The sequence below is a fragment of the Gouania willdenowi genome, chromosome 22, assembly GCF_900634775.1.
Source record: "Gouania willdenowi chromosome 22, fGouWil2.1, whole genome shotgun sequence".
Classification (NCBI taxonomy): Eukaryota; Metazoa; Chordata; class Actinopteri; order Blenniiformes; family Gobiesocidae; genus Gouania; species Gouania willdenowi.
The window spans coordinates 29,704,256-29,732,122 of NC_041065.1; the positions used below are offsets into that span (position 1 = coordinate 29,704,256).

The window sequence follows — 27,867 nt, forward strand, 5'->3', positions numbered from 1 at the left end:
AGAACCCCCCAGCCATGAACCATAGACCCGGCTACCTGCGACCCAAGCCCTCGGCAAGCCCTTCCCCTAGATTACGAAGCCGGCTCAGAGCCGCCTGCCCCCCCCCCCCCCGGCTGAAGACCACATCACCGCACCCCTGAGCGATGGGTGTGGCCATGAGGTAAGAACCAAGGATCTAATGCAGTGATGTCATAGTGACATCACTGTCACTTAGAGTAGAACCTAAAACCAAAGGCAGTCAGGAAGAAAAAGTTCTGTTATTATTCAAGTCAGTTCTGTTGAGTTAAAAAAGATTTGCTGTTACACAGTTAAAAAAAAAGACACACCAATATTCTCCTAGTGGACATTAGAGATGGTGAAGTGCAAAATACCCAGTCATCGTTCACCACGTAAGATGTATGGACCAATCCCAAGACGGAGGAAGAAGGTGAATTATTCTGTTAAAAAGGCATCTATAATTAATACCTTTCAGGAGACAGCTCCTGTTTCAAAAATAGATCAACCTGCACCTGCTAATGAAAATAAAGCTCAAGTTAACCTGCCACTAGCCACTTTAACCAATGCCATCCTTCAAAGCCAGCCGGACCATATACAGCTAAAGAGCTTATGTGAATTCCCATCTATTGTAGAAAGCATGAAGGTTAAAATCTCTGAACCCAAGCCTTGCCTGCAGGGCCAGTCACAGCAAGACTCAGACGAATTTAATTTCAAAAGGGAAGAAGAATATAACACCATCCTTCAAAGGAAAAACAATGAAAGCAATATGATGGAGATCCAGCTGGTGGCAAACAGAAAAGAGGCAGAATGGGAATCCATCCTTCAGCACCAAGGCAGTGAAATATCCGAACGCAAAGACCAACTGGGTAGGACAAATGCGCAATTGCTGCAGAATGATCTTCTCATGGACGATCGGAATTCTATTAAACAAATAAGGAACATTCAAGAAAAGATAGAGGAGCACTTAATCAAGATAGATCATTGCACCCGACTGATGATGGAGAAGACTGAAGTAGTTGAAGAACTGGCCCAGCAACAGATCACCCTAGATGAAGCACCCCATAATCTAAAAAACAAAAATGGGGAGTCTCAAGACGCCACCCTGATGTCCGCTATCGCTGACAAACAGAAAAGCTTAGTGAACACACAAGGTGCTGGCGAGCAGCAGGACAGCACATACACATCCAAGAATGAGGAGAAGGAGAAGAAGATGAAAGTTTCAAAGTGGAAAGCACTATTGAAAAAAATCAAGAACTGGTTTGGAAAGTTAATAAAACCCGTCAACTAATTAAACAAACCACCACCACACGTTAAGATACTGTAATGGCCACAGCCACACATAAAAGTTAAGCTGCACACTTATAATATTGTTCATTTGTATTTCATTTTAAGCATGGTAAACCTGATTTCCTTTGACTTTCAGTTACCTGTGGAATGTCTTCCTCGTCTGGCAAAAGATGGTGGAGAGGGCGGAGCTATCATGTTATCGCCTGTGTTGGTGTTTGATGGACTGTTCACCCTTGTGTGTTAGTTGATAGGTCTGTTGTTTTTGTTAACTCCATGCTCTGTTCAAGTTTCATTTTTAGGGAACCCCACCCCCCATGCACATTTTTTCAACTTCAAACCTGTTTCCAGTTTCACCTTTCAGTAAACCTTCCCTAAAATGTAGACCAGAAGAGTAGAGATGGGCGATATTATCAGCCAATAACAGTCATAAAAAAAAAAAACAAAACTTGGGACATTACTTATTGACATAGCCTCGCAGCTACTTGTGCTTGATTTGGGGTTTTTACCAGGAATTCTGGCTTTTTCCCACTTGGGCCTGATGCTCGAAAGGATTTGGCTGCGCTTGTGCCACAAAACCAACGCAGCAAAAACACAGGTACTTCCAAACTGCTAACCACGCTAAAGTGATATGGGATCGCGATTGTAAGTGGAGAGGAATTCTTGCAGCCACCTAAATATAAGGAGCCTCGTCTCAAAGCGCGAGCAAATTGAACACTTGCTGAGAGACTCAAACTTGGATTTTCTGGCTCTGAGTGAAACATGGCTAAACGCTAACATCCCTACTCAAATGATTGAAATCCCAGAATATGCTTGTTTTCGCAAAGACAGACAAACAGGAAAAGGAGGAGGTGTTCTAACATATGTTAAGAAAACCCTAACATGCACTGAAATCAATGTGAACACTTATAATATAGTTTTATCACCAAGAATGAATTTTAAAGTTGTTATTCTATATAACCCACCATCCTTCAATGTGACTTTTTATTGTAACGTGGATGAAATGCTTAGACAGTTAAAAGGTGATGGTGAAATTATTGTGCTTGGAGATTTCAACATTAATTGGTTCGATAAACATGGAAAACAAAAACTAAAAGCAATAACATCAAAATATAAATTACATCAATTAACAGAGGGCCCAACAAGACGAACAAAAACCAGTAAAACTCAAATAGACCTAATGTTTACAAATGAGCCAGAACAAGTTATGAAGACCGATAATCTTGTTACTGGGTTGTCTGACCATAATTTGACACTAATATCAAGGAAACTGACTAAGAAACGGCTGCAGTGTCATACTCAAAATTCAGATGTGAATTGGACAGGTGTGTTGGAGCAAGGAGACATCTAAAAGTCTCAGGAATACTACCATACTACCAAGATGGCGCCGCGGATGGTTGCCTCGGTACTGCGCTCTCTCGTAGTTGTTACGTTTTTCTTCTTTTTTGTAGTTTCTTGCTCCCCTTCTCTGGTCTCTTTCACCAGAGAAGAATTAATAAACATAGGACAGTCCTCTGCTGATCTTTTTTCACCGGTTCTCATTGAACCAGAAAGTTGTTTACCTGTCCAGGGTCAGGAAACGGGCAGGTAGCATCACTGCAGATCCCTCACACCCTGCACACAATCTGTTTAAACTCCTCCCCTCCGGCAGACGCTACAGATCACTGTACGCAAAAACTACCCGCCATAAAAACAGTTTCTGCCCCCAGGCTGTCACTCTGATCAACTCTAAACCCGTTTCTGTTACTGTGAAATAACCATGGAACTAAACATAACAACCCTGGATCAACCTGTCACTGTGAATGTTCATGGACATAATATTTTCATTTAAATGTTCACCTGCACTACTCATCAATGCACTACTGCACTATTATCTTATCATTATTATTGTATTTTTATTTTATTTCGTTATTATTATTATTATTATTATTATTATTATTATTATTATTACTATTATTATTATTATCTTGTTATTTTATTTAGTTTGCACATATTAGTCTAACTACTCTTATATTTATGTTTATACTTCTTTTTTTATTTATTTTCTTTATTCTAGTTGATTGTTATTATTTAATGTTACACTATCTGAGAGAGCACAGGTCACCAAGACAAATTCCTCGTGTGTATTCATACACTCTTGGTCAATAAAGTTGATTCTGATTCTGATTCTGAATCCGGCCCTCGAGGACTGGAGTTGGCCACCCCTGATCTATCATCATCAGGGACTCCTCACAACCTGGACATCACCTTTTCAAACTGTTACCCTCAGGGAGATGTTTCAGGGCATTAAAGACAAAAACAAAATGATTGTTTTCACATGTTCTGTCCTTTTCTTCTCTCTACCCTTAAAAAATGCAATAAAAAATACATAAAATGAAGATCAATTGTCTTGTGTTGAAATTAGTTACTGATCTTAATCAATCTATAAATACTGACAATTCCAACTTTGTACTTTTCAATAATTGTATACAAATAATAATATTTGTATGCAATAAATAGTTAAATGTAGTTTTTTAAGTTCTGAAAGTGTATATTCCTATGGAATTTAAATATGGAAATACCACAAAAGCACTTCAAATACACTCGAAAAATAAACAGGTACAGGATGCTCAGAACCACAGGATTGCAATACAAATGGTAATATTAGTTGTTCACACTATTTTCTTCAAATTTGGCATCATAATTTTTTTTTTTATTTAGATGATTTTATATCTTTAACCCATCGGTGGGCAGGGCTAAGCTTACCAGTGATGGCTGCCAATGGAAAACAATAATATATATTTAGTGAAAACATAAGGATTGTTGGAAATAAAACAACACATGTTTCAGAAATAATGAAGAAAAAAAAACAGCAATTTATAATATACATGTTTCTCATAGATTGAGCTTGTTTCTTAGCACTTGCCAAATATACAAAATTGTTCATATATGGTACAGCTGGAGGCTTAGTAAAATCCACAAACTAGTTGACATTTCATAAGTATTTTATGCTGTGGTTACAAAATGTCTTGCCGAAAAAGACCAGTGCATTTACAGAACATCGTGTCCATGAAAGAGTCTATACTTGTTTATAATCTAACAATAACATCTGCATCGATCGTGCCCTAAATAAAAGAAAAAGAAGACTCATAGTGACTTTAATTGTTAAGTTTAAATTGTTTGTGACTGAAAGTGTTGCTGTTTCTTGGAGATCTGTATGTAGTAAACAAATGTAAGTTTTAATCATGGGCACAAAATTGTTAAAAAAAAAAAGAAAAATGCACATGTTTCTTTTACAAAAAATCCTATGGCATTATTATTCTGGTTACTAGATATCAAACCGAGCCAAATCTGTCCCCTAATAAACAAGAAGGAGTGTGACAGCTCTGCTCTAAAGCAATATGAGCTACAGTGGCTCATCTGGTTAATTTGGAGCACATGGGCCAGCCTCCATCGTTCCACACATCATGCTTCACTGAGCATTGGCAGCCCATTATGTCGCTGATACTGACTCAAACATAAGAGGTGTTTACTGTGCAGCCCAGTATATTATTATTATTATTATTATTATTATTATTATTATTATTATTATTATTATTATTATTATTATTATTATTATTATTATTATTATTATTATTTTTATTTTTTTTATCAATAATAAATTAACATTCAGGACACTAACCTGTTGATTAATTGGATAGGAGATTTGACAACTGGCTATATTTTCAAATAGTGTCATGAAGATATTCAATTATAGGTCATTTATAATTGCCCTGTCAAAAACAAATAACTACAAATGAAAATAAAATCAAAAATATTTCTTGTTTAAGACATCCAAATGTTAAAAATAATAGGTGTGTTTCACAACGCAATATGTATGAATAATGCAATACTGTTTTCAAAGTTCCTAAACATGATTTAGTGTTTAGAATACCATGAATTGACTGTATTGATTTATTACTCTTGTAATAGTAAGCTTGGCAGGGCTGGAACTTAGTTATTATTATAGGCTCTGGAATTCCTCTTACCTAATTTACTACGCAAAAGAACATTTATAGTGCAGTTTAAAAAATATTCAAGTATTTGAGAATTTTTTTTTATTTATATAAACACATTTTACCTTGCCAATACAAAACAAACTAACACATTAAACTGGTTTTCCAATATTTTTATGTGAACTTGCTCAAAATATAATTATTTTTATTTTATTTTATCTTGTCTTATTTAATCTTTATTTTCATTTATTTTACCCAACAAATCATTATTATTAGGCGCACAAAATGTTTCCTGTTTCTAGTGACGTCATCGTTGGTGTTGACCAATGAATGGCCAGTATTTTTTATTTATTTTTTTCTAGTCTCTAAAGCTTTTTTAAAAAAAACATTAAAATAAAATACTAATAACTTTATTTTATTTTCCTCCTTAAATTTACGATCTGGGGACTATTAGACGAAATTAAACGCGAAAATGCATCATTTCCATCTTGAAGTCAAAAACCTAGGGGCGGGGTGAAATTACGTGACGTCACCTTGGCGCGGCTTTACGAAGTAAACTGAGAGTTTGCCGCTATCTCAGCTTTGTCAATCTGTCACTTTCCAATGCTACTGTGAAGTCGATCGGATACATTAATGACACGTTAAACCTCATCTGATGGACACGGTTTGACATGAGGAGAAATTACTCGTAAGATTGTGTTTTGTTGAATCTTCAGGTGGAAGACTGGACTGGTTTAGCGGCTGCGCTAAGCTAAAAGCTAACCCCGCTAACCTGTGGTGACTTAGCATCAGCTGCTAACAACAACATGAGCTCCTCACGGGAAATCAAACGTAAGTCACTGCCCTGACAGTCAGTAGAAGTGCTTTTGTACCATATTTACGTTTGTTTTTCATACATTGTTCCCTGCAGAGCTGCACAAAGCTAAAGTTAAAGCCCAGGCCAGCCGTAACCTGAAGGAGGAAGCTAACATCTGTAACCAGCTGGGAGAGATGCTGGCCAGAATTGGTAAAAACATAGATGTTCTACTTTGTTTTGTTAATACATAATTGTTGTGGTGTTCGTCAATGTAAAACACATCCTTTCCATCAAAGCAGTGGAAAAAAGTAAAGTTTCAGACAGAAACCCTGCAGTAGGTTTTGGCATCCAGATATTATTAGATATTATTAGATTAGATGTATTTATTTATCTCAATCATTAAAAAAAAAAAACAATACAAAGCAATCATTGCTCAGTAAAAAAGCAAAGTTTGAGAAGGGGAAGAAGGAAGCTAAACGCTTATCTAGTCTTGCCCCTTCTTTCAAGCTATTTCACAAAGAACAACAATAAATCTGACATTTGAGCAAATGCATGTATACACATGTATATGAATGCACAACAAAATACACACAAATAAACAAAAACAAGCATTCGTAGGCCTACCTACTTACTGTACATAACGTCCACCTACCCATCAGATTCTAGTCTTTGTGCAGATTTGCTTATAAGAAAAAAATGCAACTTTTAAGTTTAATATTAAAACTGTTCCAACGGCATACCCAACAAACTAAGATGTACGATACATGCTTTTCAAAGGAGTCCGGAATGTTCTCTCACTAAAGCTCAATTACCCCCGCAAATCATACTCCCTTTTTCTATTTGAAAAGTACATTTTTTTGGCAGTGTTCTGTATTTATCCATATACATCATTTGAGATGTTTTGAACTGAATCAAATCTATAAACTTAATTTGTTCAGACTTTAGAAAGAGTGGGTGATTTATGATCCTCATTATTCTTTTTTTGCAAAATACATAACTTGTGTAGGTGGCTTTTGTATGTTTCAGCACAATAAGACAGATATGGTTGAACAACAGTATAACATATGCAATATATTCAATCTTTAAATAATCAATTTCCAACTTAAAAGTCTATCTCTTTTACAATCTCCAAACAGCATAACTTTAGTCTTATCAAAGCAATTAGTGATGCATATCAGTCCCTGCATGTTCGTCACTTTAGATTTTGTTTTTTTTAATGTAATTTGGGGACACTTTGTGGAACAATTTGAAGGAAATTGCCGGATTTCTTGAAAAATCAAGTGTGTTTTTTTAACAATTTGAAATAAAAATAAAAAAAACAGCCATCATGTGATAAAAGCATAGGAAAAATGTAAGCCCTGCTAATATTGTGGAGGTTTAGAGGTTGCACCCGCTGCTCATAAAACATAAAATGACTACAAAAACGACTCCAAACACATCAAATGACAACAAAAACACACAAATATGACTCCCAAAATCATAAAACAACAACAAAAATACCAATATGACCCAAAAAACAAAACGATAACAAAAAATACATGCATTTACAACAGAAACGTACAAATATGACTCAAAAAACATAAAATACACAAAAATTACGCCAAAAAATATAAAACGACAACAAAAACACAAATATGACTCCAAAAACGATAAAACAACAAAAATAGAAATATGACCCTAAAAACAAAACAACAAAAATACCCAAAGATTACTCAAAAAATACTCAAATGACAACAAAAACACACAAATATGACTAAAACAAAACATAAAATACAGAAAAATGACATGTACAATATATCTGCTATTCCCTTTCTATCGCCTCAGTCTGCACTCTCACCCTATCTTTAGAAGAATGAAACTATATTGAAATAAATGAGTCAAAAAATGTCACATTTTTTGAGACGTAAAATGTGCAATTGCACACAGATAAAGCTTTTTTCTAGTGTCACATTTTGGTGTGGTCATTTGTACGATGCAGGCGATTACGAGGCGGCCATTCAGGAGCATCAGCAGGAGCTGTCGCTCTCCGAGGTGCTGAACGACGTGATTGGCCGAGCCGTGGCTAATCGAAAGATCGGAGAGTGCTACGCAGAAATGGGAAACATTGAAGCCGCTTTAAAAGTGAGTCTGTCGATTTTATGCCAGTTTTTTTTACCCTGATTGTCTTCAATCATATGGTCACATGGTTTGAATGGATGCTTAATAGTGTTTGTCCATCAGCACCAGCGCTGTCACCTGGACCTGGCTCGCTCCGTCAGAGACCACGCCGAGGAGCAACGAGCGCTGGCCACCATCGGCAGAACGTACCTCTTCCGTTACGAAACGGACCAATCAAAGAACAGCCTGAAGCACGCGGCGGACGCCTTCAGGAAGAGCCTGGCTATCGTGGACGACCGTCTAGAAGGTTGGTGCTGCTTCTTCATTGTCACGTTCATTTCAACAGTTACTTATTTACACTTCTTAAAATCCTGACTAATGAATCAAAAGATGCAAATTTAATGAGAAATATTTTCAGTCGGAAAATCCAGAAGAAAATTGTAAAAAAAATTCCACACATGACTTTTAGAAATAAGATTAAATTATTAATTGTGCGGTAAATAAGGCCCTATAATTTATAATAAGTAACATACTGTAAATAATTAAATCTATAATCCATGTCAGTACTACTTATATCTACATTTTAATTGCGGCTTACACATTGTTTTAAATTAAATTTTTATTTTAACATACATTTTTGTTTAATTATTATTCATTTTCTTTCCTCACATGAGTTGAAAACAATATTTTCTAAAAAAAAAAAAAAATGTTTGAAATATTTCTAAAAAGGTTAATTTAAAAAATCCATTTGGAAAACACAGAATTTGGGAAAAAATAAAATGGATTTCATAGGGCACGTAGGTGATGAATTTTCAAAATAAAAGCAGACATTTTTCCTACTTTTTTCCTTTGCACAGATCCTTCTGACAACACCAAGGGTCTCGACCCAGTGGTTGAAAACCTCTGCAATGAAGGGTTGTGTGCGTTTGTCTTGGATTTAAAATTGTTACTTATTTATGTATTATTTTAGGGACGGTGCCACAACAAGAGATCAGCGTGATGAAGGCCCGCCTTTTCCTCAACCTGGGCTTGGTGTGCGATCACCTCGGGGAATCCAAACGCTGCAGCGAGTTTATCCGACGAAGCGTCTTCATTGCTGAGTAAGAACATCCTGGTGTGAAGATTTTCCCTTTTTTTCTGCTTTTTTTTCTTATATTCTTTAAAGCTATGCTGTGTTTCTGTGCAGGAGAGGTCAGTTACTGGAGGATCTCTACCGTGCCAACTTTAACCTGGGGAACATCTGCTTCCGTAACGGTCAACATTCCAACGCGGTGCGGTGTCTGGAGCAGGCCAAGGACTGCGCCAAGAAGATCAAAGACAAGTTCAGTGAGAGCGAATGTTTTCACTGCATCGGAAAGGTGTGACATCGTCCAGCTGCGCTACGGCCTGTCGCAGTCCACATGTTGTAACGGCTGCGTGCGTGTGCTCGTTTTTCATCCACAGGTGCAGCTGTCTCTGGGTGATTTTGTTGCTGCTCGGCGATCTCTAAAGAAAGCTCTGATGCTGGGATCCCAGCAGCCACTGGATCGACAGGCAGTGAAGAAGTCCTTTAGATATGGTAGACAGAAATATATCCACTCACTTTCACTTTTAATTAAAACATTTTTTTTTATCAGACAAAGACACAGCGTAAGCCTCATTTGTCTTCAAAGATCATTAGTTAAAAAAATATGATGTAAAAAGTTGAAATTTCCACTTGAAAATTTTTTATTTTTTTTTATCTCTAACGCAAACACTCTTTTTTTGACATTGTTGAAAAAGTTTCAGGCATTGCATTGTGGGATGTGCAGTCCCGTAGATGGAAGCATACATTTGTTTTTACTTCATTCTTATTGGGATTTGTTGTATTAAATTTTGGCCGGATTTGGATTTTATTGACCTTCAATATAAACATGTTTCATTGTTGGTACGTACACAAGAAATCATGGGAAAAATGAAGAAACAACACTTCTATTCACATCCCACAAAGCAGTATGCCCAATTTTTCCACAATAAGTGTATGCATTTGAGATTAAAAACTTTTAAGTGAAAATCAATCAACTGAAGATCATTTGCTCAAAAAAAAAAAAGATATAAAAAGATATAAAATGTCCTCTTGAGAGTTTGTTTTGCTCTCCACTATAAACACTCTCATTGATTTTGTTTGTCCATTGCATTGTGGGATGTGGAGTCCTGTAAACAGATTCATAGAAGTGATGTTACTTCATTCTGACTGTGATTTCTTGTTTTTTTTACCAGACTATGGCTGCGTCCAAATAGTCCCTCCTATCTCCTTTCCTATTCACTTTTCCTTAACCCTGTGGATGACGTCACAGGGTTAAGGAAAGGTGTTAGTAGAGGAGTTAGGAAAAGGTGATCACTTTTGTTTTGACCAGATGCACTTCCACGAGGTGACGTAATAATCCTACAGCCAGTAGGACGTTGCCCCTAAACACGGAGAGTTTTTAGGGGCAAACTCAAGAAATCATAGGAAGAATTAAGTGAAAACACTTCTATCCCCATCCCACAATGCAATGCGCAAAATTTTTCCAAAAATGTCAAAAGTGTGTTTACAGTAGAGAATAGAGATGAAAACAAACGTTTACATAAGGGGTGTTAAACTCATTTTAGTTCAGGGGCCAAATATGGATCAGTTTCATCTTTTAGTTAGAAAAAATAACAATCTTAACATTAATTGTGTCCTAGATTTTAATATCAGTCCCTGCCAGATTGTTTTTTAATTTGTTACCAATTTTTGTGTAATTTAGAGGAATTTTGTGGAATTGTTTGTGAGAAGTTGTAAGATTTGTGGAAAAATTGAGAGTTCTTTCCACAGTGACTGCATTCTTCTGATATAAACAAAGGAAAACTACGAACCTGTTAAAAATATTGTGGAGTTTGAGATATGTACAACTGGATTATTGGATAATTTACACAATATTGAATTGTTTCTATCATTTTTATTGTCTTCTGTGGGTTGAGTTGATGCTCCAAAGGGCCAGATTTGGCCCCTGGGCCTTGAGTTTGACACGTGCGGTTTACGTCTTTTTTTTTTTTTTTTTTTTTTTTTGAGCAAATTGTATTTGATTTATCAGTGGATGAGGCCTACACTGTGTCTTAATTAAAAGCAAATGTTCTTAGACATATTCATTTATTTTGAGGTCTACACTATGTTGTCTCCAGCAGCTTTAATTTTTTTTTTAAAAAAAACAAATATTGTTTTTCATCTTCACAGCTGACCTGGGCTGCAAATTAGAGGAGGAGCTTGGGGAGGATCAGGGCAGTAGGCGGAGTCCCCATCAGGCTGTGGAGCTTGCAGAGCAGCTGGGAGACCTCTACTGTAAAGTTAGCTGCTACAACAAAGCCTTGGATGCTTATCAGGCTCAGGTGGGCAACAACATACCATCATAGCTCCTCTGTTAGCCACAGTTAAAGCATAGTGATTGAACGTGTGTGTGTACTGGGCTGCAGTTAAAATGTGCTGAAGCTCTGGGGAAGCCTGGCAGGGAGCTGGCTGTGATCCACGTGTCTCTGGCTGCTACCTACACAGACCTCAGACAGCACCATAAAGCTGTGGAGCACTACAGGAAGGAGCTGGACTTAAGACAAGGGAGCTCCACTGAGGTATCAGGTCTAAATTAAATCAGCGTCGCAGGTGTACTCTTCTTTAAAATCTGATCAGGTGGGTACAGTATGACCTTGTGTACCTTTTTACTGTGATGTGTATCAGGAGTGCAGCACGTGGCTGAACATCGCTACAGCTCGGGAGGAAAGCGGCTGTGACTTTGATGATGTTGACCACAGCTATGAAACAGCCTTCCTCTGCGCACAAACATCTGGACAGAGCCGACTGCAGGTTGGTTTACAGCTGCAGGAGTATTCTAAATAATTAAAAAGTGTATAGATCAGGGGTCGGCAACCTTTACTCTCAAAGGAGCCATTTTGCCTAATCTCACCTGGATTAAAGTCATTCCGGTGTCAAAGAAACACTTTTTCAATAAAGACAATATAGTGTATAAAATGCTATACAGTTCAAACTATATTGAATCATTTCATGTAAAAAATATTTTTTTTAAGTTAATGTATTTGAAGGGCTACACATCAACACATGATCATGTCAGTCAACCCATGCTAAGTGATCATTTCTTGCAACATATCAAGCATGCATAAAATTTCTCCCCACACAAATAAAATATCTATTTTCTTCCAGAATATTATTTTTTGTTAGTTATCTTACAAGGGATTTAAAACCTGATCGATGCCCTCTGTAAGAAATAACAATTAATTATTTAAATATATACATATTTTTTAAGCTACAGGGAGCCATCGCAAATGAGTCAAAGAGTCACATGAGGCTCCAGAGCCGCAGGTTGCAGACCCCTGGTATAGATCATTATTAACATGGTTTTTACCTCCGCCAAGAAGGTCATATTTTTAGTATAGAATAAATCAATTAAAACTGTATGAAAATATTTATTTAGCACCGACATTCCCACAATGCACAATATTAAATCAAATGACAAATCTTTAACTCATACATTAAATAATATTATACAATAGCTAGTTCTGATGATCCTAAGTGATTTGATTGGACAACAGACATTCCAAGAGTGCTGATATGGAGCAACAGCAGCACAGGACTTCTTACGGATCATATCACTCCGCTGCACAGCTGATCTAAATACTTTTAATTATCATTACATCTTAGGCTAATTACACCGCTGTACACTGTGTGTTTTCCACTATTTTTGTTTGCGGAGCCAAATAGTTAAATTAACAAACAAATCATAATTTCTTGTCACTTATTACTGTTAAAGCTGCAGTATGCAAGTTTTTTTTTTTTTTGCATCATTTGGTCAAAAATGCATAATCACCATAATTGTTATCCAAAGTGTTCTGAGTTTATAAATCCAAGAGCTTGACGCTTGTGTTTTATTGCTTATTGCCAACCCCATATTGCCAAGAGTTTTAGATGATTTCACTGGTTATTTTTGGGAATCATGCGAATGATCATGGTACCATGATTAAGATCACTGATACATGTGAGAGGACATTTGACACTTAAAGGGTTCTCTTGTGCTTTTTTTGTAATGTTTGTTTGTTTGTTTGTATTGGAGATTAGTGGAACGTGTATGCAAGGTCATCATGTCTACAATGTTAACGTCTCCCCCGATAGAAGCGGGTGTTGAGGCTGTGGCTGGCGTCCCAGAGACGCAGCGGCTCATCAAAGGCAGAGGACACCGAGGCGAGGCTGAAGGAGCTGTGTGCTGCAGAGGGCTGGTGTGCAGACGGGAGCGACGGAGAGGAGGACGAAGAGGAGGAAATGGAGAACAGTGAACCTTTAGAGGACAGTGATGTCATCCTGTCAGACTCGGGTACATGCATACTTGGCTAATCATCGAGAACATGTGTCAAACTCAAGGCCCGGGGGCTAAATCTGGTCCTTTTAAACATCCAAATCGGCCTTCAAGGGAAAGTAAAAATGCCTGAGAAAGCAATGTGAGTGACCAAATAATTTAGTTGCGGATATATCGGTAGTATGGCAAAAGGGTGTGAAATATCCAGCAAATTTCCACGAAAACTTTTGCTAGGGAATTTTAAAAATTAGAACTTTTCGTGGGAATTATTTACTCAAATTAACCAGCATTTGGGAGTGATTTTAAATCACTATCACATCCAAACGCAAGAATTGGCATGAAACATAAAACATTTCAACTGATATATTTGGAAGTAGAACTTAACAATATTTGCAGTGGTTTGCAGTTTTCCCCATGCTTGTATAACATGATGGAAGTCATGTTTTACTCTTGAATAATGAAAATTTTGCTCAATCCTCAAATTATTGTCACTACCTGTCCCCTATTGCTTACATATTGTCGGTGCCTTATATACTCAACATACACACTTTCATATCATTTATATAGGAAATGCAAAGTAGCACTAATGTTGAAATAGTTTGATTCCCAACCTCTGTGGCCCACTTCAGATCAGACTTGCCCGTATTTGGCCCCTGAACTAAAATGAGTTTGACACCCCTGATCTAGAAGGTTTGTGGTGAAGCTAACTCTTGCTGTGGTTCCTAGACGATGACTTGGAGGGTTATGATAAGGTGGTGACGGGGAGGAGAAAGGCAGGACGGGTGAGTTTGACCTCAGATGGTTGTTGTTTATTTTTATCTGTTGGATTATTCATGTTTGTATGATCTCTATTTTGTCTGTGTTGTTGATTTAGTGGAATAAGAGGAATGAGAAGGGTGAGACGTCCCTCCATCGAGCGTGTATTGATGGAAACCTGAAGCAGGTCCAGTATCTGGTGGAACAGGTGAGGAGAAGGTGAAAATACATTGAAATTATGTACCTTGAACTAACCTTAGTGAGTGTTTCATTGTCAGGGTCACCCAGTGAACCCCAGAGACTACTGTGGCTGGACGCCCCTTCATGAGGCCTGTAACCACGGTCACTATGGTAACCGACTAAACTACAAAACAACCGACCTGTCGGCTGATTTTTAATCCCTCCCCTTTATGCATCTCTGGTGTAGAAATTGTGGCTCTGCTGCTGGAGCGCGGCGCTAACGTTAACGATCCCGGTGGTCCGCTCTGTGAAGGAGTCACTCCTCTACACGACGCTCTCACTTGTGGTAATTTAAATGTGGCGAGGCTGCTGGTGGAGCGAGGAGCGTCTGTAACATTACGCAATTCTAAGGTGTGTGGAGAAATGGCTAATCAAGCTAACACGTGAACACAACTGACTAGTGTAACGATCGCCTCCTGAGGACCCGCGGAGACCTCCGGAGTATTGTAGTGCTTTTGAACATGGTTTCTTGGTTGGGGTCAGCTCTTGACCCTCCTGTTGGCCAGAACAGAACTTTCTGATTTACACTTAAATTCTTATTATTGTTATTATTATTATTTTTTTTAAATCTTCATTGAAGTTTTTCTGTGAGTATTTTCTCGAAATCCTGTTCAAAAACATTTCATACCGGTAATTAGGATAAAACAGTTGATTTCTAACTGAAACACTTTGATGGATGGATGGATGGATGTTCTGAATTCCCTCATGCAGCTACTGTGACGCGGGGCAGCAGCTGCATCCTCACTGGCATTTTCTTCAGAAAATTATTTATTATTATTTATTAATTGGATACTACATTGGTTCTTAACATTCGATGTGGGGCTGAACGATATTGGAAAATAATCTAATTACAATAATTTTTTCCTAATATTGCGATTTAATATGCCTTTATTTTTTCAAGGGCCTCTTGTCATGTATTTTTCATTGAACACAAGCAATAAATCAATCTGTTTCATAATAAACAATTTCAGATTTATTTAAGCTTTAAATAAATATAAGATATTCATTTTAAAGCACAGATTACAACATTAAAGCAAACAAATCTGTGGCTTTACGTCTTCAACATATCTAACTAACTTCACGTTTCTTGAAACATGTGGACTGCAATTTTTAAACACTCTCTGAACTTAAACAAAAAAAGGACAAGAAAAAAAATAAATTGCTGCCTTTGCAATTAGGAGTGTTACGATATCTCGATACGGCGATATATCACGATATTTATCATAGATAATTGTTATCGTGAGCTTTGTACCGCGTATCGTATCATGAGGTTCCCACCCTATTTGGGATTAGAAAATAGCATTTTATGATATTGTGATAATATTGCAAATGCAGCCTGAATTCGATGGTCTTAATTTTCTCCGTCAGGGTGAGACGGCCATGGACACCCTTCATAAGTGGCAGAGGATGTATAGCAGAGAGCTGGATCAGGACACCAGGCAGGAGTGCAGCACCACAGAGAGACTGATTAGGAAGGCTTTAGCAGGGGGAGGTAAGGAGGTGGCGTCATCATACATTACACAGCTAGCTGTTATTTCAAACGTGTTGTTACTTCACACCGTTATTATCTCCGCTGAACGCAGTACCTGCAGCTCCAGTTCAGGTCAAGCCCTTCGACGCCCTGCAGGACAGCCAGCTGTTTGATGCAGAGAATTCTGAACCCTTGATGAGTCGAGATCAGACTCCAAACGAGTCGACGGCGAAGCGAGTCTCTGGCAGCCCCAGACGGCAGCAAAGCAACGGCTCGGCACAGCGGAGCAGGTCCAGAGGGACCGAGGCTGCTGTTCTCTATGGGGTAAAGTCTCGCAAACGGATAATAACATATCTTTACAATGACAGACACTGCATCATCATTTGATATGTTAAGATTTAATTTATTGACACAAATGTTCCTTAGGAAATCCACTTTGATCTCCTGTCAACTGTCAGTCAGAGGCGTCTGCTGATCGCTTTGATTTTTCCGTGGAAGTTTCCTTGACTTCAGCATAATAATAATAATATGTTACTGTTTCATTTTCATCAAATGAAACCTTAAAAATATTATTCAAAAAAGATTCTTGCTGGAATTACCAAGCGGAAGTCAAACTTCAAAGGAAACCTCAAACTTGTATCAACTTGTATGTTTTAATATGTGAAGATTGTCTCTTATCAAATACTGTTGTTTTTTTTTATATGTAAATGGGAATGTGATTTGCTATTATGTAGTTGCATTTGTCACTGTGTATTTTATTGTATATTCCCTGTAATTTGTATTATTTTAGGGTCACAATTGAACAAACTGTCCAGGAACTACAGATGTAAAAATAGCTTTCTGATACATTTTCTGCATTGATATTAATGCACACTGTCCCTGTTAAATAAACCAATGAATAAAATAAAAGCGATCAGCAGACGCCTCTGACAAAGACTGGCAGTTGGAAGTGGATTTCCCAAGGAATGCTGTCTGAATAAATTAAACCATAACATTATTCAAAAACAATTATTGCTGGAATTACTACGCGGAAGTCACGGAAACATCAAAGCGATCAGCAGACACCTCTGACTGACAGTTGACAGGAGATCAAAGTGGATTTCCTAAGGAACAGTTGTCTGAATAAATGAAACCTTTATATGTTATGAAACAAAGTTATTCATTATGTATTTGTTTGTTAGATTGACAGCAGCTCCAATGACAGTGACTCTGACAGTCCAGTCAGTCCTCTACGTCCAGTTCGCCCAAGACACATTAACCCAACATTAACTCCCACTAACACGGACCCATCCTCAGTTCTGACCTCAGCCCGTGACAAAGTCCCAGACTCCTCCACACAGTCGGTTTTTGCCCGTCCAGAGTACCACAGCACTATACGAAGCTTAGGCAGCGCCAAGTCTCTCCTCTGGGGTCTGTCTGAGCCTCAGCTCTCCAGCACACCTGCTGTCCCCTCCAGCAGAAAGTCGGCTCTGGTTCCAGAGGACGAGTATTTGGCCGACGACTGGTTGGAGCACGATGTGAGGGAGACGCAGCCCAAGAAGAAGAGGAGGCTGCAGGTGGAGCGGAGCAGCCTGAGAGGAGAGGACCAGGCTTCATGTTCAGAACCAGACTTGGAGTCGTCACGTAGAGGTGAAGGTTTTTCTTTTTTTTTTACACTTATCCTGTTTTTTTTTTTTTTCTTTTTCATTTCTATTGACTGAGATTTGACTCTAGAAACTGACTTTGAATAGTTGGTAGTAGGGCTGGGCAATATGAACCAAAATCTTGATATTTTTTCTCAAAATAGCGATATACAATATAAATCTCAATTATTTTATTTCAAATGAAGTCTGATCAGAAAAACAATCCTGGGTGAAATGTAATGATCAAAATGCCACACAGGCACATTTATTAACAAACAGTTACACAATATGTGTCACTTCAGTCTTTTTCTTCTCTAAGGGACAGCACATGTGAGTGAGTTCTGTAGTGTGGCTTGTTTAGGGGAATGTCTAGGTTAGGATGCACTCAGAAAGCCATTAAACTGAGCTTTTTTGCTGTTATGAGAAGTAGTGAAAGCAGTATATATATTATTATTATTATATATATTGTTGTCATTTTTATGTCCCCAAAATAAAAAACTCAATATATCTTGAATCTCGATATATCGCCCAGCTCTAGTTGGTATTGAATTTGAAAGTAACAACTTGAAATTAAATTTACTGTTTTAGAATCTGATTGATTTTTTTTCTTTTTCCTGTAGAAAAATATTAATAATTTGATAATTCTATATATTTCTGCTTCTCAAATTCGGAATCACTGCAAGCAATTCAATTTCACGCACTTCCAGTTCACGGTTGAGCAATCAATCACTGATTCACGCGACTTCTGTTTACGTCTACAAAAACTCTTTTACAGCCCGTTGAGGGTTTTTACTCATTTTGTTCTTTTGTTCCTGCAGATTATTTTCCTCCCTCGTCCTCCAGTCGGACTTCCAGTCTCTCTCTGACAAAGAACGGATCGCTGAGGCCTCATCAGGTGAAGATGACTCAAATGCCAGGGATGGTGAGGCTGGGCCGACGGGAGGTCAGCAGGTCACACAGTCCCACGGTCACTGACGATGAGGAAGCACGGGCGGACACACCCCCTCTAATCACTCCAGTCCACCCACAGGTCAGAGCGATACAGCCTGGATTCACAAAACACAATCAATAAAGTAGCAGTGGTAATATAACTTGATACCAGTGACTACTAGTGGTGTCGAGCGGTACTGCACGAGTTACAAGTTTCAAAATGTTACAGATGTTATTCACCAAACGTGTTCCAAAAGTCACATGTACAGATATGGCCAATAGAGCACTGGTGTAAAAACTCATTTTAGTTCATGGGCCAAATACGGAGCAGTTTGATCTCAAGTGGGGCCATAGATTTTATGCTCGAAAACAAGTAATTTCAACATTATTGTGCCCTAGTTTGAACTTCTACATATAAATAAAATACAAAATATGTAAGAAACTGACAATATCCAAGTGATAAGTGACTGATATCAGTCCCAACATGTCTTCACTCTAAATTTCCCAGATTTTGTGACCAATTTCTATTTAATTAAGGAAAATGTGTCATAACTTAAAGGAAAATTTTTTTCCTTTAGTTTTTTCAGCAGTTTAACATTAGAAATCAGATGATTTTGTTGCCCTAATGAAGGTCCTCTGACCAAATTATTATTTTTTTATCTTGCAGATTTCTTTGTTGCACAGTTTAACATTAAAAAAGACAAAAAGCAATCATGCGAGATAAGCACCAGGACTTCATGTTTTCTCTGTAATTTAGACCTTGTCCTGCAGGCCGAATTGGACTCTCCAAAGGGCCGGATTCGGCCCCCAGGCCATGACTTTGACTCTTCAAATGACACATTCATACGGATGTCAATACAGACACACAGAATGGATTACAAATTTAACAAATGCTAATTCTACACACATGGATTGAAACACACATGTATCAAGGGTTGGGGTCTATTACATTTTTCAATTACAATTACATCTTCAATTATCCATGTTCAATTACAACTCAGTTATGATTATGGTTACTGGTATTTTTCCCAATTACAATTAAAATTACAATTATATTTTTTCACTGAAAGTCAATTACAATTACTTTCTCAATTACTACATTTCCAGTTCCCCAGTTTTGCATTTCATTAATTTGTAATTGACAGATTTTATATTGATTATGACATTATGATTACAGCAGCAGCAGATTCTTTCAATTACAATTACACTTATAATTATGTCATAATTATAATTAATTATCAATTACGTGATTACAATTGTAATTGACCCCCACCCTGGTACAGATACACGGATTGTGTCACGCACACACAAGTAGTTTTGTTGCAATAATGGCCCCATACTTATAAGAGAAGAATCAAACATTATTAATGCTGTTTACTCAACTTAAGTTTGCAGAGGTGTGTAAAAAAAAAGAGTCAATGAGTTACTTTATCCAACAATGCATTGATGAGCAGTTTTTTTGCCTCAGAAACACAAAGTGAAAGCATAAACTACCTGTCCTAGATTCTGTGTGTGTGTGCACGTGTGTGTGTGCGTGGGAGAGACGTCAGTCACTCCGACTTTTATTTAACATTTATTTTTGTTTCTCCTGCTTTCTTGTATTTTTTAGGTCACTGCTGTAAATGTCGCTTGCTGTTTATTATTTTTAGGTCACACTCATTCTTCTGTCTTCATTTCTTATTCTCGGCATCAACAGAGCACCTGAGTTTAATTTCAAGATGTGACAAACGTAGAATAGCAATGAGCAAAGATTCCCTAGACTAACTTGAACTTTACTGAATATATTAATATTTAGTTTCTAGAGGAGTTTTCATTTTTTTCCTGTTTTGTTTCTTATTATCCTGAGTTTTAGAAAAAGTGACAGATTGGAAAATGTATAAGGCAACAAACTGTTATTTATTTTTAATTATCTTTACCAATTATTTACTTAATTAATGTCATTACAAATAGTGGAAAAACAATGGAATGTTTATGTTTATATTCATCTCTTTAGATTCAGCTTAAAAAGAGGAAGTGATCTCAGCAGCGTGCTCTAAGTCACATTTGCATCTTTCGGTCAAATCACCTTCCTCAACATTTTTTCTCTTTTTTTCTCGTTTCCTTTTTTTCTTTTTTTCTCTTCCTCGACATTTTTTTATTCTGTCTTTTTTCTCTTTTTTTCTTTTCCTTTTCTACTTTTTTCCTTTTTTCTTTTCTTTCTCTTCCTCAACATTTTTTATTTTCTCTTTTTCTGTCTTTTTTTCCTCTCTTTCTTTTTTCCTTTTCTCTTTTTTTTCTCTTCCTCAACATTTACAATTTTTTTCTCTTTTTTCCTTCTATATTTCCTTTTTTCTTCCTCAACATTTTAAAGAAATTCTCTTTTTTTTCTTTCCTTCTTCTTTTTTCCTTTTTTTTCTTTTTTCTTTTCTCTTTTTTCTTAGTTGACATTTAAAAAATAAATTATCCTTTTTTCACTTTTTTTCATTTTTTTCTTCTTTCCCTCAACGTTTAAAAAAATATATTGTTTTTTTCCTTTTCTCTCTTTTTTCCTTCTTTTATTTCTTTCTTTTTCTCTTTTTTCATTTTAGAAAAAAACATATTTTTCTTTTTTTTCTTTTCTTTCCTTTTTTCCCCTTTTTTCACAGTTTTTTTTTAAATATATATATATTTCAGCCTCCTACCCAGCCTTTGGTTCCTTCAGTCCATGCATCGCTGCCTCCACCAATCAGAGTGAGGGTCAGAGTTCACCAAGACGTGTTCCTCATCCCTGTTCCACAAAGGTTTGCTTATTTTATTCTTTATCAACACACTCATGATAGTTTTATAGAGTTGGATCAGGTGTTAATTTGGACTTTTTTTAATCTGGGTCTATCTATTTATTGGGGTGCATTTGTCTTATATTAGGTGACTTTTGCCAGTTTAATTGTAGTTTTGAGATGGTTTGGATGAAAAAATCAATAATAATTTGTGCCCATTTGTGTGACTTTGTTCCACGTTGTTGCTCTGTTGTTCCAGTGAGGCCGACCTGGTCACCGTGTCGTGGCTGTGTGAACAAGCAGCTCAGCGTTACTACCAGAAATGTGGCCTCCTGCCTCGTCTGTCTCTGCAGAAAGAAGGAGCTCTGCTGTCAGCACACGACCACCTGCTGTCGCTGCTGCACACCAACGAGGAGGTGAGGATTACTGGCTAAAAAATACAAGCGTATTCATTTTTGTCCAACGCAGAAGTTTAGTTTAGTTTACCTATGAAAAAGGATAAAGGAGAGCAAATATCAAAGCATAAAACTGAAGAATCTTTTCATTAAAGGTGAAATGTATTTTTACTTGATTCAGGTTTGATTTTTCATTTCAATTTTATCAGATAAAGACATGGTGTAGGCCTCAGACCAAAAAAAAAAAAAATAGAGGAATATTTGCTCTAAAAAAATATGTTAAAAGGTGAAAATTGCTGTTCAAACATTTAAAAAAAAAATCTCCACTGTTATTATTATGTCTGAAATGTTTTGTGCATAGATAATAATAAATAAATCCTACACAAAAACGGACAAAAAAAAAAGAAGAGAAAAAAAAATGAAATTGTGTTCAGAACCAAAGAATGTTTGACCAGAGAGACGAGCTCTGATGTAAATTTTCTGTGTTCAAAATAGGGGACGGGACTCGGATAAGCAACCTGCTTCTCTCGTCTCCTTTTTCGGCATGTACAAAAAAAAAAAAAGAGATAAAGAAAACTTCTGTGAATGCAACCATGTCGGAAATAAACTGAATAAATAAATAAATAAATAAATAAATAAATAAATTGTGGGATGTGGAGTCCCGTAGACAGATGCATAGAAGTGTTTTTCTATTTCATTCTTACTGTGATTTCTTGCAATTGCGTCCTAAAAACTCTGCCAAAGTGACTTTCCCAACACATTTCTGTTGTTTTCACTGGAAGTTGTGGCAAATTTTGAGGTTTAAACGATCAGATTCTGTCTGGTGGAGTGACGTGATATCATGGGGAATATTGGGAGCAAATGAAACAAAAATGGAGTCGAGCCAATCACTGTCCTCCTTGTCAGGTCAAGAAACACAAGAAATCACAGTGAGAATGAATGAAAAGCACTTCTACAGGACTCTACTTCCCACAATGCCATGCATCAATAACCCAGTGTTTACAGTGGAGATTAAAACAAACATTCGAGCAGCAATTTCAATTACATTTATTTATTTTTTTTGATCAAATGATCTTGGATGTATTGATTATGAGACCTACACATTGTCTTTATATTAAAAGTAGTTTTAGCAGTTAAAAGCAAGTGAAAATGAAATTCACTATCAAAATATCTCATCACACTTAGTACATTAATCCTGGCTACTCTGTATTTGTAGCAAAACATGATCAAAAAACGAACTATATATTTTTAAAAAATGACAGTAAAATGGGACCACAACCCAAAAATGGTTGAAAAACACTGCTCTAATGTGTTGTGTTGCAGGTTCTCGCTGAGGTTCTCTCCTGGGATCTCCCTCCTCTACCTGAACGCTACAAGAAGGCTTGTCAGAGTCTGGCTGCAGGTGTGAAAACACCTGAGTCACTGTGGACTAGATCAATGTTTTTATTCTTTGCACACACCTTTCTCTCTCTCTCTCTCTGTGTGTGTGTGTGTCCCTGCAGAGGAGAACAAGCGTGTGATGCGTCTCTGTGAGGTCCAGGATGGGAGTCCCTCTGTGACGGTTAGCGGTCTCAGTTTGGCTCCGCCCACTCTCACGCCTCTCCTTCGGGCTTTAAAGCTTCAGGCTTGCCTCACAGAGCTGAGACTTTCTGGGAACCGCCTCCCTGACGGTCTGGTACCAGAACTGGTGGCCACAGCGGTCACCATGCCCCGACTCAGGGTTCTCGACATATCTGCAAACTGTGTCACTGGGGAGGGGCTGGAGAAGGCTGCAAATGCTTTAAAAGGACTGAGTCATCCTGCGTTCCCGGTAAAACCCTCAGCAGATTTAGCATTTAGTCTAACTCAGTGGTTCCCAACCTTTTTTGGATCGTGACCCCATTTTTATATCACAAATTTCTGACATTTATTTGTTTTCTAGAATTAGTTTGTTATTCTGTTACAAATGCAAAGTTATCAAGATTAATCACAAAATGCGCCAGCTCAGATATTTTTATACTTTATTTGAACTATATTATATTTAGACTACAGTTGTTTAAAGTTTAGGTTGTGTTTTAATTATAAAAATAATTTAATAATGATTTATTTACTGTATATAGTGCTAAATACAAGAATAAGTCATCTTGTAGCGCACAAAGAATTTAAATAAGAATTTAATTTATATATCAGGGGTGTCAAACTCATTTTAGTTCATGTGCCAATTATGGACCGGTTGGATCTCAAATGGGGCGCACATTATTGGTGGAAAAAAAAAAATTAACACAAATTGTGCATTAGTTTTTATTATCAGTCACTGCCAGGTCTTCACCTAAAAAAATATTGATTTTGCTACCAATTTTTATGTAATTCAGAGGAATTTTGTAGCATTGTTTTTTGAAATTGCAAGATTTGTGGAAAAATTTAGCGTTCTTTCCATAATTCACAATTAAATATGACTGCATTCATGTGATATAAACAAAAAAAAAAACTGCAAGCCCCTAAAAATATTGTAGTGTTTTGATAAATTGGTGTATTTGAGATATCTACAACTGGATTATTTGGTAATTGACACAATGATTCAGGTTTTCTGTCATTTTTACTGTCTCCTGAGGGCCGAATTGGATGCTCTAAAGGGCCAGATTTGGCCCCTGGGCCTTGAGTTTGACACGTGATACAGATTAATAGATTAAAAAAAATGTATATTCAGTAGATTAATAGAAAACAGTATATATTTAATAATAAGACTTTAATAATTGCATCGTTTTAAAATATATATTTATTTTAAAGAGTAATTATTATTTTTGTTTATCAGTTACTGGACATTTCAGGCGACCCGACATGGGGGTCATGACCCCAAGGTTGAAAAACCCTGGTCTAACTTCTCCCTATCTGTAGTCTTATTTTCTGACTGTTTTTGTGTTTTTTCCCTTGTCAGTGCCTGGAGGAGCTGGACCTCAGTCTGAACCCTCTGGGTGACGGAGTATCAGAGTCTCTGTCCCGCCTCCTGTCTTCCTGTCCTCTGCTCGCACACCTCCGTCTACAGGCCTGTAAACTCACCGCTCGCTTCCTGCAGCAGCATCGACTGCTGCTGGCCAACTCCCTCACAGGTTTACAGGCAGAAATATTAGTGAAGCACCGAGAATGTTTGGATTGTATTTACGCACAATCGGAAAAACATCATTAGTAAACATGAACATTGCGTTTCGGTTCAGTATTAATGATCTGTTTCTGTGCAGGCACAGGCCACCTCAAATCCATCTGTCTTTCCCACAATGCACTGGGCGCCACCGGCTTAGAGTTGGTGTTGAAGACTCTGCCTCTGCACTGTCTGACTCACCTGGATCTGTCCGGGGTCCGCAGAGGTCCCACAGACTTCCTGCCTTTAGATCACCTGGTCAAAGCCCTGACACAGGTACACACACACACACATACACACACACACACACACACACACACAGGCTGTGTTCGAAATGTCACACTCTGTACTATATACTACAAACTCAATGAGTTTATAATGTATACTGTATGATTAGGATAAAAGAATAGTTCCAATTTTCCCAAGATGCAATATGTTAAGGTTTTATTTATTCAGACAACTGTTTTCAGGCAATTTCCTTGTGATCTACTGACGTGTTTTGACTTAAAACTGTCAGTCTTCCTCAGAGGCATCTACTGCTTGCTTTGATGTATCCCTACAAGTTCTTTGACAAGGAAAGCATCCGCAGATCGCTTTCTAGATGCCTCTGAGGAAGACTGACAGTCGAAACATGTCAGGAGGTCAAAGTACATTTCCTGAATAAAGTTGTCTGACTAAATAAAACCTTTACATATTACTTGAAAAAAAAGGAGATAAAAAGAAACTTGCTTGAATTATTTTCCCCAAGATGCTTTTTGAATTTATGATGGGCAAAATATCTCTGTTGATTTTCCACCTTTGAAAGTTCTGAAAACATTTTAAGTGAGAAAGTGACCAAGTAGAATGTCAACATGTGCTCATTTGATCCATAAAACTCACAGAAACACATTTCATGGTGACTTTTCGGAGACCCTCCATTTTGCTACAGACAAAACTTCCTGTTAACTTCAAAACAAAAGCCTTATTTACAAAAAAAGTTGAAAAAAATAAAACCCAATAGAAGACAAGTAGAGATGCTTTTATTTTGAAAAGGGGATGTTTGATTTTTAGCTTAAGGCCGGTGTCATGTACTGAGAGCGCATCGTACTGAGATTGTATATGCACATGCACGCACATGTGCACTACCAGGGCGCGTGTTTTATTTGTTTATTGAATTAGGTTAGGGTTATAATCTCAGTACGGAGGTAAACTCAGTACGTGACACCGGTCCGAGGATGATTTTACGTTCCACTTGTTATGTATCATGGGACGGTTGAGTATGACTAGTTTACCCACCATGCATACTTAAAGAACATCCCCATATAGTATACATCCAGGTGTTTCTCAGGTACTCAATCTTTGCATGCTATCTAATGTGAACGCACTACCTACTCATTTTGACGTCAAACTCAGTATGAGTAGTACGTTAGTGTGACATTTACAACACAGTCACATTTTAACGTTACTTGGAGCAACAGACAAACCAGTCAGTTCACATTTGACCTCCTCACAGGACGAGTGCTCACTGAGCCACCTCAGTCTGGCAGCTAACGGGTTAACGGACAACAGCGTTGCCTCTCTGGCCAGGTAGTTAAAAAAAAAAGAAAAGAAAAATCAATCTAGCAGCATTTAAAAAGTCCTTCACATACAATAAAAAAAAAAATCATCCGTTTCCCTCCCCAGGTGTCTGCCTTTGTGTCCCACTCTGGTGAGTTTAAACCTATCAGCAAACCCGTGTGTGACGACAGACGGGTTTCACAGCCTCCTGACGTCTGTCAGAGAAGCAGGACGACCACTCACTCTGCTGAATATTCAAGGTTAGTGTTTGTTGTGCCATAGTATCTTGTCATCTCAAAGATGTAAATCCTAATAAAATGGGTTAAAAGTGACCAAAAATGGTGGAAAAGGTGGTGAAATGGGATTTTAAAAACCATAGAAATTGGTTAAAAGTTGCAAATTAGAGTGGCCAAAAATTGACGGAAAAAGTGGAGGAACAGTTAGTTTAAACGGACAAATAATGGCCACGACAAATGGTGAATGTGGTTAAATCGGCAAAAATAAGCATGAAATACGGTGAAAATATGCAACATTAGGTGGGAAAAATGGTGGAAAGGGTTTATAATTGCCGAAAAAGTCTTGAAAGTAGAAGAAATGTGCAGAAAAGGCATTGATATTTGATGAAGTGGCAGAAATGGGAGTAATGTAGCAAAAATGCATTAAAAGGAAAAAAAAATGTGGCAAGAAAAAGTGATGAAAATAGGTTAAAATATGACAAGTTTGGTGCAGCTGCAGAAAAAGGGCAAAAATGTATTCGAATTACTCGTAAAATATTCTTAGTTTCTTGAAGGCAGCTTTTAAATCTGAAAATCTGCATTTTTTTCTCCTTTAAATTTGATTTATTTTGATGTTATTTTATTTTTTGTGATTTATTTCATATTATTTTTTTATTTAAACAGGCTGTCAGGTTTCTGGTCCATGGGACAGTGAAAGTCTGACTGATTTGTCTGAGCTGGTCCAGGATCTGCGTCTTTGCTCTCAGAGCCTGAACAAGCTGGACCGACGGACCTTGAAGCACAGCTGGAACATCTGGAACAGCAGCAGAACTCATGCACACTTCCTGGACAGAAACGCTAAGTTCCTGCTCTCCACTGCAGCGTCTTTATAAAGAGGAAGAAACACCGAGTGAAGAATCCTCCGCCTTCTTTCGTTGAAGAAAGAAAGACTGGCAACATTTTAGCTTTGGATATTTGTTGTGCACACATTTACATATTGTTTGATTTATTTATCTGTTCATGTGCTAGCTGTGTCATTAAAATCATTGTCATCTCAAATCATTTAAATATCTGATTTGATTTTTTTTTACTCAAAAAAAATGGTCTTAATTCTTATTTTTTGTAGTATTTTAATAAAAAAAAACAAAATTTTAGTTTCATGTTGTGTGTATTTACAACACATTTAACTTCTTATCTTTACACTAGATGAAGAAACGTGGTATAATGTGTTACTTAAAGAGAAGTTGTGCAAAATATTTTAAATACACAAATTTCAGTCAGCATCTATAGCAGACATGGGCAACTGGCGGTCTGGGGGCCACATGTGGCACTCGGTTTTGATTTTTGCGGCCCTCCCCAAAGTAAATG

At 37.3% G+C, this 27,867-nt stretch overlaps 1 protein-coding gene across 1 annotated transcript; it reads left to right on the plus strand.

Moving 5' to 3' along the window:
* Window positions 1–5,799: 5,799 nt before the first annotated feature.
* tonsl (tonsoku-like, DNA repair protein) lies at window positions 5,800–27,392 on the plus strand. Its single transcript, XM_028437187.1, has 28 exons — window positions 5,800–6,086; window positions 6,166–6,261; window positions 8,030–8,172; window positions 8,272–8,455; window positions 9,119–9,248; window positions 9,335–9,506; window positions 9,592–9,706; window positions 11,363–11,514; window positions 11,599–11,751; window positions 11,858–11,983; window positions 13,304–13,502; window positions 14,211–14,266; window positions 14,359–14,448; window positions 14,519–14,591; window positions 14,668–14,831; window positions 15,849–15,972; window positions 16,064–16,275; window positions 17,133–17,580; window positions 18,392–18,603; window positions 21,156–21,262; window positions 21,498–21,654; window positions 22,957–23,035; window positions 23,136–23,443; window positions 24,548–24,719; window positions 24,849–25,024; window positions 26,241–26,314; window positions 26,411–26,544; window positions 27,184–27,392. Exons 1-28 carry the CDS (start codon window positions 6,062–6,064, stop codon window positions 27,390–27,392), a joined length of 4,290 nt encoding a protein of 1,429 aa, XP_028292988.1. The 5' UTR covers window positions 5,800–6,061.
* Window positions 27,393–27,867: the final 475 nt, after the last annotated feature.

Coding starts and splice junctions, on each gene's coding strand:
- tonsl (XM_028437187.1), top strand. CDS start 6,062: ATGAGCTCCTCACGGGAAATCAAAC. Junction 8,173..8,271: donor ACATTGAAGCCGCTTTAAAA/GTGAGTCTGTCG, acceptor TTTGTCCATCAG/CACCAGCGCTGTCACCTGGA. Junction 26,315..26,410: donor AGCGTTGCCTCTCTGGCCAG/GTAGTTAAAAAA, acceptor TTCCCTCCCCAG/GTGTCTGCCTTTGTGTCCCA.